The sequence below is a fragment of the Notechis scutatus genome, chromosome 2 (genome assembly GCF_049901735.1).
Source record: "Notechis scutatus isolate UNSWTSFEM ecotype Mainland chromosome 2, rNotScu1.2, whole genome shotgun sequence".
NCBI classification, from domain to species: Eukaryota; Metazoa; Chordata; class Lepidosauria; order Squamata; family Elapidae; genus Notechis; species Notechis scutatus.
In genome coordinates this window covers 115,181,801-115,195,408 of record NC_142010.1, presented here as the reverse complement: position 1 = coordinate 115,195,408, position 13,608 = coordinate 115,181,801, and the positions used below count along the sequence as shown (strand labels likewise).

General features: G+C 39.1%; 1 protein-coding gene across 1 annotated transcript; it reads right to left on the bottom strand.

The window, feature by feature from the left end:
- Positions 1-2,512: 2,512 nt before the first annotated feature.
- Positions 2,513-4,997, bottom strand: MYADML2 (myeloid associated differentiation marker like 2). Its single transcript, XM_026667337.2, has one exon. It carries the CDS (start codon positions 4,635-4,637, stop codon positions 3,735-3,737), a length of 903 nt encoding a protein of 300 aa, XP_026523122.2. The 5' UTR covers positions 4,638-4,997; the 3' UTR covers positions 2,513-3,734.
- Between the last annotated feature and the right edge of the window lie 8,611 nt (positions 4,998-13,608).

The following is a 13,608-nucleotide window of genomic DNA, read 5'->3' as shown; positions in this document are numbered from 1 at the left end:
GATACTGCAAAATCCCATTCCCTCCCCACCCCACTAACCTGCTTTCCAGCTCCCTTCTCCTGTGTAGGGCAACAAAAGAAGAGCCAGCTGATCAGCTGGGACTCAGGAGGCAGAGAATGGATGGGGGCAGGGCCAGTCAGAGGTGGTATTTGCCGGTTCTCCGGACTACTCAAAATTTCCACTACCGGTTCTCCAGAACTGGTTAGAACCTGCTGAATACCACCTCTGTTTGTGACTTTATAAGATGGCGGCTACCTTGCGAATAAGTAGCTTTCAACTCATAGCATCTCTAGTGTTTACAATAGATCTTCAAAAGTCCAAATGGGCTAACCAGCCAGATGTCTCTTTCCCTAAGCCATGCCAGATTCAAACCAGTGAGGGCAAAAAGAAACAAGATTCTTCCCCTTTTTTTCCCTATTACCTGTCCATTTGCTGACAATTTTTATACAAGGTCTCCAGGGCTGCAGAATTCCCATATTCTCACCATTCCTGACTTGTCCCTGGAATGCTCATTGTGGTATTTCAAGAGCATCCATGGTCACAAAGCCGACTGCCTGTTAAATTGTTTCTATATTGGTATGATAGGCAAGTCACTACCCTGGTTTACATCACTAGAACGATGTAAGAAGTACGAAGAATTGCAACATTCAATAAATTACAAACCTTAATTCTCTAAAGAAAAGTTGCCTTGGAAAGAAGGCTACTATAAAGAGATCCTGGTTTTCTTGTTACTGGAGAAAGCAGTACTATATATAATAACTGCCAGTTAGATTTGTGCTTGCCTGTTAGCATATTTGTTTTTACAAGGGTAGAGCTGAGCCATACTTCTATTTAAAAGTATTGACAGATGGCTAAATCCGCATACATCAAAACTTCTCCTCTTTCCCTCAGCCCAGACTGAGGGAAGTGATTGGTAGACCACATGACCTGGGACAGAGGAACTGTCATAAATTCATGCTAGTTATCAAGCACCCAAATGTTGATCACATGATTATGGGATGCTGCAATGGTCGTGGGTGTAAAAACCGGTCATAAGTCATTTTTTCACTGCTGTTGTAACTTCGAATGGTCACTAAATGAATGGTTGTAAATTGAGAACTACCTGTATATTAAATTGTATTCAAGTAACAAATATTTGAAGAGAATTTGTGGAAATCTTTCCCTTAGTACTATAGCTACAATATATAAACTACAAAAATGTTTAACTTCTTGTTGCCATCCAGAGGTTATGTGGATTTCTGCAAATATGATATAACCATCATTGTCAATTGAGCTTATATAATACAGTATAGGTCACTGTGCCTGTATAAGTGGATAAATATCAGCATATGTGTGTTACTAAATATGTTCATGGTAAAATCAAACTCTCTTGGTTCATTCCAGGTGTGTTGCATTTCTTGCAAACATAATTTTGGGAAATTTAATTCAATATATCTGGTGGATACATAGTTGGGAAAGGCTAGTTACTGTAAATCCTTTTGCTCTATGATAATATAATATTAGTCCCTTCGTTTTTAATGATATGTACCTCAAACAATTTAGGATCCAATAAAACCTTGGAAGAAAAGTAGTGCTCAGTAGATTAAAAAGAATTAAGAACTATTTACTAATTCTTTGTATAATACAGTAGATAAGTTAAGGTCACTGTTTGAATTAAAACTTAGGATGATTTTTCCAGCTGATTCTTTAGAACATTCCACAAATGCTCTTCTCTTTTTATCTTGGAGTCCTGATGGAATTTATACTGCGAGGAATGCAATGGCATTCTTCAAACTATCAATGATGCTTTTAAAGGCAACAGAGCAATTTAAGTAGCAGAACAGGTGTAAGACAGTTAATTCTTGATTTGGAGAGCTCTCTCTCTCTCTCTCTCTTTGGGTGTCTGTGTGTATCTGTGTGTAAAATATGTTTCTTTCAAGTTGTATGTTTTTAATTGGAATCAGAGCTATAATTGCAGTAATCCCCTCATTCCACCAAATTAAAATAACATCTGATTGAGAAATTATATCATTACATCTTTTGCTTCCCCCAAACAATTGAGAATTGATCACTCTCTCCAGAATTATGTAGCTTTGTTCAAGCACACTTTTGCCAGCCACAATGTGCATTTATCTTCTCTGTCAATTCATTAATCAGTTGCTGAAATTCTGAATGCATGATTCAGGCCACATGAATGAAAGTGATCGTGTTGCTCTTTATTTGTGTGCCAATTTTTCAGAGGGAAAATCATATTTAAAATAAGATATAAACAAATACATTACATTCACTTATCTTCATTTACAGGTAGTCCTCAACATATGGTCACAGTTGAGCCCAACTTGTTAAGTGAATCACTGTAGCTGTTAAATTAGTAACATGGTAACAGCAGTTCAATCAGAGTTCAGTTCTTGTTGTTTAAATTCTTGTGCTTTAGATTTTTTAATATTTTTTTTTCTAATTAGCCATTTTTATTCTGGATTGAAATATCTTATTCACACACATTTAACATAAACCATTAGAACAAACACATCCATTTCTTTAAAATAAATTTATTTAGATACTGTTTCACACTGTAAGATATCAACCATTGTATTGTTATTTGCATCAAGATTATTTTTGAAAATGACTTCCTAGCTATAATTTAAGAACAAGTATATTTCAGGCAACAGGCACTTCTTTGAATTTATTAAAATTATCAAGTTCTTTTCCAATGACAAGGCACACAACTTGTTCTTCGGTGACCCCCATTATACCTGGAAACTCTGGGAGTTATTGTCCCAATACAGGTAGTCCTCAATTTACAACCATTTGCTTGGTGATTGTTTGAAGTTACAACAGCACTGAAAAAAAGTGACCTATAACCATTTTTCACACTTATGGCTATTGCAACATTCCATGGTCATGTGATCAAAATTTGGTGGCTTGGCAACTTGCATGCATTTATGATGATTGCCATGTCCCGGGATCTTGTGATCACCGTTTGTACTACACATAACAATCATTTGCCTGAATTAGTATACTTTGATCTAAAAGGCAAACATATCTTGCAGATAGCCATAATTTCCACAGGCATTTAGGTGTCTTCAGATTCTTTCTTCTTGGACGACTGCAGGTTGAGAAGGACAGTCTGGAAGTAATTGTTTTGAAAGCACAGCAGCCTTTATGTTGCAGTTGTCAGTTACAATGTCAACATATTTTTCAAACATGTCCCAACAAGAATACCCCAATACTCCCCACGCAGCACAGGTACACAGAAATTCTCCTTTGTCTGGAAGAATGTTGAAGTTGAAACATCTTCATGATGGTTTAGTCTTTCTTTCCTCCCACTGTGGAATAGTTGACAATACCAATCAGGTTTATAAAAATGGTGTTATGTTTTCCTTCACCAAAAACTTATCTTAGGGTGGACAGATGCTTTTTTCCTAGCATTTGAACTGTCGTTCCATTTCTGCTAAAGTTTAAATTACTCAGGAGTCCTTCCAACAAATAAGGGCTCAAAATCTATTTCTGAATTCGTAGTATTAGGTCTAAGACCCGGATGCTGCAATAAACCTGTCTGTGAGCTAGAATACTGAAGATGTTCTATTCTATGTATGGCCCATCAGACCACATTACATATTTTTTCAAACCATCCCGTTTCCCCCCATGAATACACCTCAAGTTCATACTTTGTGTGTCACTGTTGGCTTTATAATGGGTCCCGACCCTCTCATTCTTGGAGTCATTTAAGATTCTTGCAGCACCAGAGCTGAGCATTAATGAGCTGAGACAAAGCGGATACGCTGCGAGTATGCTAAATCCACCATGTAGAGTACTAGGTTCACATAGGTGAATACCGCAATGACCACTTGATTGTCCCATGGACACATGGCTCGGGAACACTGGTAGGGACGTTGCGGAGAGCCATATTTACGATCAAAGCAGAAAACCGGCCATATCACTGCAGCGCTCACGTACATTAGGATAGCCACGAATGTGTAAACTACCACAAAGTGCTCAAAGGGGCATTTCAGCGTTGCTGCCTTTCCTGTGACGTTGAGAGCCACCACAACCACAGTCACCACAAAGCAGAAGCTGTAAACAGCCACACACCACTGGGTAGCTGCATACTTATTGTATTGGCTGTCCTTCGCCAGAGCGCCAAAGATGATGCAAGCTACAAAGGACTGGACAATTTTCAAGAGGCCTGAAACTGTGGCCATGTAACTTGTCACCTGTCCTGGCTTGGCCCTAGTTAAAAATACTTCTGCGGCATATGCCCAAAACAGAAGCCCTGCAAAAACAGTACTGACAATGCGGAAGTTTCTCACCTCACAACTATTGGAATCGCAGTCAAACTGGACGTAGAGTGGATAGATCACAGCAGTGGTGACAGACATGAGGGTGGCGAGCATGGCAAAGGCAGCTGTGAAATTCCCCCAGGAGATGCTTAGGTAGCTATGGAGGCGAGTAAACTCGCAGGTGAGGATGAAGACGGTGACGGCAAAGCAAAAGCACCAGACCGATATACAGAAAGAGCCATAGGCCGCACTGAATCCCCCTCGGTGGGCCACAAGGCTGAATGTAGTACATCCAAACATGGCCTGCAAGAGTCGAGCAACTCCCACCCAAGAGACCACAGCATCCACGTTGAGGTATGTCCTGCTTGATCTCTCCATCGCTGGATCGGAAGTCCTAGATTCCCTTTGGTGGTTGGATCTGGTTTCCCTTGTCCTTGTCCTATCAGAAGCTCAGAGGCTAAGCAGGAAGTGCCACGAGAAGAAGCTCTGTATCCCCTCCACCCAAATCTTTGCTGGCTGCTATTTATGCGGCAAGCATAGTACGTGTTTCTGACAGCTTTTTGAGATGGACTTGCCTCTGCAGTAAAAGTATTGACCTGTCTTTGTCTGTGCTGCAGTTACGATCCATCAAACCTGTCCCGCTGGGTTCTGCACACCAAGCACTCTGGCTGCACTCCTGTTGCTTTTCTTCTCTGTCTCAACTGATCACTTTTTCCCAAGTGACTTTCAGGAGGTTTGTTTCGGTTACACAGCTGTAGCTCTCAACTCTGAGCTGTAAAGGGCCAGCATATAAATAGAAGACTATATTAATAGACTTACCAGAATGGAATAAATTGCATGGGGCATGGAGGAATGAGAAGCTGGTTTTAGCTATGTCCAGGATAAGCTTCGTGTATTACCGCTTTCTTCTTTGGGGCAGAAATAAACTAAAACAATTTGAATGGCAAAAGGCAAGTAATCCAACAGGAAACAAGGATGGGAAACATATCAAATGCAAAAATGCAGATATATTACATCTTTGCATTAGAGGTACACTTTTAACTTTTCTGTCAAAATGCTGAACTCATGGCATATTACAAGTAGTCTTTGACTTACAACCATTTGTTTAGTGACTATTCAGAGTTACACCAGCACTGGAAAAAAACAACTAATAGTGGATCCTGTTGCAGCATCCCCATAGTCATGTAATCAAAATTTGGGCTCTTGGTAACTGGAATGTATTTATGACAGCTGCAGCATCTCAGGATCACAAGATTACCATTTATAACTTCAGCCAGCTTTTCGACAAGCAAAGTCAATGGGAGAAGCCAGATTCACTTAACAATCATGTGATTCACTTAACACTGCAGTGATTCACTTAATAACCATGGCAAAAAGATTGTAAAATGGGCCTGATTCACTTAACAGCTGCCTTGTTAGCCGTGTAAATTCTGGCCCCAATTGTGGCCATAAGTTGAGGACTACCTGAGCACCCAAACAGTCAGCATGGTTCATGGGAAAGAACATTGGCTGTCTTTACACATTATACCAAATTTAACCTGATTTATTTGGTTTTGACTCTTTGCAGTTTAGCGATCCATGGACCGTACTTTGTAAATCATGGTACATATAGTTGCCTATTCCACGTATTTACAGATCTCTGGACAGTTTATGTTTTAGGACTATATATAGCATCTACACAAATATAAGAGCACTAAACTGAAGGGACTTTGGGACCACTTAAAAGGAGCTGCTTGTGACTTTGACCACACTTTAACATACAGTACTTATCTTAATATAATAGTAAACAAGTCATGCTGAATTGTGCTGACCTGTTCAGAAGAGCTTACTGAAAAATGGTATTTCCTGCTGATTTAGTTGCTGGTTGAAAAAAAATTGTTTGTAAGATTAGAACATTGTCTTGTACTGTGTCTGTATCTATATACTGCCAACCGATACTTAACTGAATCATGATTTAATGAATTAATCCAGTTATCAGGATTTGGCAAAATTCTGAACAATACATGTTGGATTTTGTACTGAGTTACAAACTCACCACATTTTAGCTTAGTGGATTGTATATAAATCTAGTGTAGTTGTGACTGTGCTCATGCAATCTACTAAGCTTACTAGTTTGCTTACTTACGGTTAACTGAATAGACCACAATTGATACAATTCACACAACCCACAAGTCCAGAAGTGCAAGATTGGAGGCCCCAGAACCACTTTTAGTCCTAAATCTTGAACGTGGTTCCAGAGACTTGCAAAAGTCGGTACCAAATAATTTGAATGAGACAGAAAAAGGAAATGGTTAAATACATGATTGAAGAATTACATTTACTATATTTCAGTTATATTAAAATGTAAATTCAAACACATTGGCCACCCATTCTTTTTTGCAGATCGTGACATGCCGCTATGCCATAAATCCTGGTGTACAAATAACACTGGTTATCTAAGCTTTTACTGTTTTAAAAGCAAATGGCATTTTAATTTAACAACATGTTGTATGAACTCTGCACCTGACAGCAACTGTGGGGCTTCAACTATAGTTTTTCTTATCCTCTTATAAGAGGATAAGCCTTGTATTGCTTCAGTTTGTTTCAGATTGGAAATACTGATTCACCTGAAACTGCTATTGAGTGAATACAAAATGGCGTGACCAATCCAAGAGACAGATGTTGAGGAAGTTTGCTTATAGAGAAGGAATGAGGATGGAGCTGCAAAAGAAACAAATAAACGAACATGCAAAAGGGTTGAGAGGAAGGAGAAGACCAAGAAATTTGTCCTTAGGTAAAGCTGAATGAGATTCTCCAAAAGAGAGAACAAAGAACAATAAGAGAACAACAAATTATGGGTATAGAGATGGTAGAACCAAGCATATTTTGGAAGACTGTGAAGGTACCATTATGTTGACATCATCATGATTAGCTTCAGATGTCATTGTAGCCAAGCTCCATCCTTTCACTTCTTCCCTTCTTTCTCTTGAACAACTGCTCTATCTATCTATCTATCTATCTATCTATCTATCTATCTATCTATCTATCTATCTATCATTCTATCTATCATACAGTATCTATCTAATCTAAGACTAGAACTGATGATATTACCTTGTTAGGGTAATGAAATGCCTGCAAGAAAATAAGCAAGCTCAGAGAGCACCAAGGACCCCTCATTTATCAAATTTATTTGCTGCTCATCTTGCAGTTCAGGCGACTCTGCTCACATGCTTCAGGAGCCATTCCTGCCTTGGCCAGGCTTGGACACCGTATCAAATCACGGCTCATTGAATAAAAGGCTGTTTTTGCCTAGCTTGCTAAGATACATGTTACAGTGGCTGGATTCACTTTATCTATTAAACCAAAAAACAAAAGAAGTACACAGTGATTTAGTTTATATAACAAGTAATGACGTGCTTTATTCAAGGCCGAGTAATTGAATGAGCAACTGCTGAATTTACACAAAATTCAAAACAGGAAACTTGGCTTACAAACCATAGTGGCTAGGTTTACACAACTCCAAACCAAGCGAATACGGTGTAGTGTAGCATAATGTGTGAAATATGGCTTTGCGTGTGTTCCCTTGCAGGCTCACAGGCTCCTGTTCTCTGCAGGCTTTGAAAGAAGCCACCCCTTGACTTTCAGCGGGGATATAGAGAACCAATATAGAGCTAATGTGCTTGATGCAAGCAGTTCCTGCATCCCCAAAACCTTTCCAATAGTACTGCAGAAGGGGAAGTTGCTTTTAACTCATTGCTATTGGCACCCTATAGTATCTGCTGAGCTAATATCCATTGCAGTATTTCTCAATTTTGATAACTAGAAGAACTACAGACTTCAACCCCCAGAATTCCCCAGCCACATATTTTCAAGTTGTCAAGGTTGTGAAATACTAGTCTACAGCCCAGAAACTTTACTTCTCTGGTAAACCTAACACTTCCTTCTGGATCACCTTTCATGACAAAGAGGTATAGTTTTGGTACAACTCTAATTTAGTTATTTTTTTGCTGCTTTGTCTCTGGATTTAATTGCTTTTCATTGCTGCTTCTTATTTTTTTTTTTCTACATAATGTTGCTTGTCCCAAAAGGGATTAGCATAAGATGCATGTATACAGTATAGTTTGTGAAGCCAACCCTAGTGGTTTGTAAACTATGGCTTAATGTTTAGTGCAATTTCAGATATTTCTTTAGTGATTTACAATTAAATATGAGTGAAGCCAGCCACTGTATTCATGTGGGATTTATATAGGAGTTGAGAAGTTTTGGGAATCGATGTAGAGTTAGATAGTGGAGGGCTGTTTCTTCTTTATCCCCCCCACTCCATCCCAAACTTGCTATTGACTTGAATGGAAGGAAGAAGAGTGTTAACTGAACAGTGCTGTAATTAAACTGCATTGCTATCATGGTTTAGAGAATCAGTGAGGTATAATGATTAAAATATTGGAATGGCATTGTAAAAACCCGTAGAGAATGTCAGAGAAATAATGGGAATTTGGACACAACTGCCATCCTGTACCTAGCCATTGCATTAGTTAGAAATGTGATAGATAGATAGATAGATAGATAGATAGATAGATAGATAGATAGATAGATAGATAGATAGATAGATAGATAGATAGATAGATAGATAGATAGATAGATAGATGATAGATAGATAGATAGATAGATAGATAGATAGATAGATAGATAGATAGATAGATAGATAGATAGATAGATAGATAGATAGATAGATAGATAGATAGATAGATGATAGAAAGAACAGAATAACAGAGTTGGAAGGGACCTTGGAGATCTTCTAGTCCAGCCTGCTGGTCAAACAGGACATCCTATACCACTCCAGACAAATGGTTGTCCAATCTCTTCTCAAAAACCTCTGGTGTTGGAGCACCCAGAGAGGGTGGGGTGGGGAGAAAAATGATGGACAGCTCTCCTGCCAAGGTAGGGAATTTCTGAAGGTAGGGTGTGTAAATTTACTGATGGAGATCCATTTCAATTGATGCAAATGGTTCTCACTACTTTCAAATACCATTTTATCTGATGTAACAGGTGGCATCAGATTGTGACTTTGGATACACATGCCAGCACAGGAGGTGGAGATGGCCTGATGACCAGCTTCCTTAAGGCTACACAAACACGGGAAAGCTGAAGAACTGCACTCTGATGAAGTCAGGAGATAATTTTGCATAGTTGGCAAGGTGCCTTATCTCTTCCTTTGTTTTCTGATAATGAGCTAGGAGTGACATTTTCACGGTGACCCAGCAACAAAGTGAATTGGTAATTTTCTAAATCTTAATTAACAATCCTTAGAGCAAAAACAATCTGAGACGGGCTACCCCATATAGACTGCAGATCTGGACATTAGATTAGAACAAGATATAGAGATTGCTGCTATTCTCTGCTGCCATCTAATGATCATCCATAAACCTACACCTTAGATATGGCAGACTAATGCAAGACAAGGGGGACAGTTAATGAGTTCTGCCTCAGGTCCCTCTAAGCATGAAGATACCTGCAAACCCTGTTGAAATGACATCTATTAATGTTACTTTACAAATGGTTTATTTTGCAGAAGGGGGCCCATTCACTTCAAAAAATAGAAACCAAAAATTCAACTACAGGTAGTCTTTGACTTATCACAATAGAACCCAAAAATTAACACAATAGAATTAACACAATAGAACACATATAATTAACATAATAATTAACACAATAGAACAGTGGGCGGCTATGTGAGGATGCTTTTTGTAGATTTTAGTTCTGCATTTGACACAATTCTTCCACATAGACTAGTGTCTAAACTTCTGGACCTTGGACTTTCTTATTCAATCTTCCTTTGGATTATGGATTTCCTGTCTGGCCGCTCACAGAGGGTCAGATTAGGTAATCATACAGGAGTGGGATTCAAATTTTTAACAACTGGTTCTGTGGCCGTGGCTTAGGTGGTGGCCGTGGCTTGGTGGTCATGTGACTGGGTGGACATAGCTTGGTGGTCATGTTATTGGCTGGGCGCGGCCAACTCAATATCACTCACATCGAGGAACGCATCTCCTCGCCTGGCCTCTCATGACTGTGGGGATGCTGCAACAGTCCTAAGTGTGAAAAATGGTCATAAGTCACTTTTTTCAGTGCCTTTGTAACTTTGAATGGTCACTCCACGCAAGCAAAGTACCAGCAAAGGAGGGAAAAACCTCCAGAGAAGTTCCTGAGACAGGAGTGTCTAGTCCTGCCAAGAATGTAATAAGGGTTAATGGAGAGGCAGTTTTTGTAAACAACACCACAATGTTTCCTTCCTGCCTTCCTTACAGGATTAGGCCAGTAATTTCTTCTAACAACCGGTTCTCCGAACTGCTTAGAATGTTAACAACCGGTTTTAGAGAATAGGTGGAAACTGGTAGAATCCCACCCCTGTAATCATACCTCTTCAGCCCTTATTCTTAGCACTGGCACACCACAGGATTGCGTATTGAGTCCCTTACTCTATACTCTTTATGTGCATGACTGCATTCCCACTCATGCTAGTAAAACTATTGCTAAATTTGCAGATGATACAACAGTGGTGGGACTCATCTCCAGGGGGAGGGATGAATTTGCCTATCGAGATGAGTTGGACCGGTTGCTTTCGTGGTGTGGAGACAATAACTTGTTCCTCAACACCAATAAGACCAAGGAGCTTATAGTGGACTACAGAAGGAACAGATCAGACAAGCAGCCCTTGCTTATCAATGGAAGGTTAATGTCATTGCCCAGAAGATCATTGGTTGCCCTCTCCCCTCTTTGGAAGAGCTTTATAGCTCCTGCTGCCTTAAGAATGTTCAAAACATTCTCAAAGATCCATCTCATCCTGGGAACCCTTTTTTTGAACTATTACCATCTGGCAGACAGTACAGAATAATAAAAACAAGGACAAATAGGCTGAAAAACAGCTTCTATCCCAGGCAGTAGCTTTTGAATTCTGCTGTATAGTGCAGTGTTGGTGTGGTGTCGAGGGTTTCCGGTTCAATGTGTGGAGGGTGAAGGATGTGTGTTTGTGTTTATTTTCATGGTCATGATGTTCATTGAAGATGGTGTTTGATTTCGTTGTACGAGGTGCAATGACAAAGTAAACTAAACTAAACTGACATGTTGCGAAGGCAGTTGTTAAGTGAGTTTTGCCCCATTTTATAACCTTTTTTTTCTACAGTTGTTAAGTGAATCATTGTTAAGTACCTCATGTGGTCATTAAATGAACCTGGCTTCCCTCATTGTTTTTGCTTGTTGGAAGCTGGTTGGGAAGGTTACAAATGGTGATCCCGTGATCCCAGGACAGTTCAAATACATACCAAGTTGCCAAGTCCCTGAATTTTGATCACATGACCACGGGGATGCTGCAGTAGTCATCAGTGTGAAAAATGGTCATAAGAAATTTTTGGTCATAAGAATTTTTTTTCAGTGCTGTTATAACTTTGAACAGTTACTAAATGAATAGTTGCAAGCTAAGGACTACCTGTATTGAAGACATTTAAATTAAATTAAATTATCTGGATCAATCACTGTAGTACCACAAGGAACACAATTGATTGAAACATCTTCTTGTGTCTAATATACAGCTTGTATTCAAAATTATAAAGATTAAAATCAAGGGATAAAATTCTCTTAGATAATCCTAAAATTTTTTTTTGTATATTTGAGTAAGTTTTTGATTTCTAGTGATTGCCTGGACTATTCTCTGCAGTTTTCTTGGCAATATGGTTTCAGAAATGGTCTGCCCTTGCCTCTTTCCTAGAGCTGGGAGAGGGACTGGTCCAAGATCACCCAGCTGGCCTTTGTGCCCAAGGCAAGTCCAGAACTCGTCTTTTGGTTGCTCATCTGATTCCTTCTCCACTCTAATGCTCTGAACATTAGAATTCCACAATATCATAAACACTCTGTGTGTGTATACTATACTAATACAGTAAGGTGAAAGAATTGCTGACTTTTTGTCTTTGCTATACAGGTAGTCCTTGACTTACAACCACAACTGAGCCCAAAAGTTCTGTTGCTAAGTGAGACATTCGTGAAGTGAGTTTTGCCCCATTTTACGATTTTTCTTGCCACAGTTGTTAAATGAATCACTGTAGCTGTTAAGTTAGTAACATGGTTGTTAAATGAATCTGGCTTCCCCACTGACCTTGTTTGTCGGAAGGCTGCAAATGGTGATCCTGGGAACTGCAACTGTCATAAGTATGAACCAGTTGCCAAACATCTGAATTTTGATCACATGACCCTGGGGATGCTGCAACAGTCATAAGTGTGAAAAACAGTCATGGGTCACTTTTTTCAGCGTCATTGTAACTTTAAACGGTCATTAAATGAACTGTTGCAAGTTGAGGATTACCCGTACAGTCCACAGTATGGCAACTGTCCTGAAACTACTTTTCGCAACACTTTTTGACTTTACCACTAGGTGGCAACAACACATTTACACATTCATTTTACATTAGAGAGCCTTCCCAAATTTTTATTTTCTGAATTTCCTCATAGTAGTAGAATCCCAGATTTGTCTTATTGTTTCTTGTTCTACTTTCAGGTTTACATTTAGAAAATATTAGAGACAAGGAAGTGGAGCACAAAATTTAAAAAATGAAAAAAAAAATGACCTAAGTGCTAGAGCCCGCTGTATCTATATAGCCAAAAAAACATTAAGAGTTGTTAGCCTAATCCTACGTAGCTTTTTCTCTGGTAATATCACACTACTAACTAGGGCATACAAAACATTTGCCAGACCTATACTCGAATACAGCTCATCAGTCTGGAAACCACATTACGTATCTGATATTAACACAGTTGAGAAAGTCCAGAAATATTTCACAAGAGTTCTACACTCCTCTACTCGTTGCAGAATACCTTATGCCACCAGACTCGAAGTTCTAGAACTAGAAAACCTTGAATTACACCGTCTTCGGTCCGATCTAAGTATAGTATATAAAATCATACATTGCAATGTCCTATCTGTCAATGAATACTTCAGCTTCAACCATAACAATACAAGAGCAAACAATAGATACAAACTCAAGGTTAACCGCACCAAACTTGATTGCAGGAAATACGACTTCAGCAACAGAGTGGTCAATGTCTGGAATACTCTACCTGACTCTGTGGTTTCTTCCCTAAACCTCAAAAACTTTAACCTTAGACTGCCTACTATTGACCTTACCCCTTTCCTAAGAGGTCTGTAGGGGGCATGCATAAGTACACCAAAGTGCCTACCGTCCCTGTCCTATTGGTTGTTTTTTTTATTTTTCTTATATGTACTCATTTCTTGTATTCATAACTATGTTTATCCTTATACCTATTATCTTGTAAGCAATTGACAAATCAAATAAATAAATAAATTATGGTCAAGTTTCGAGAC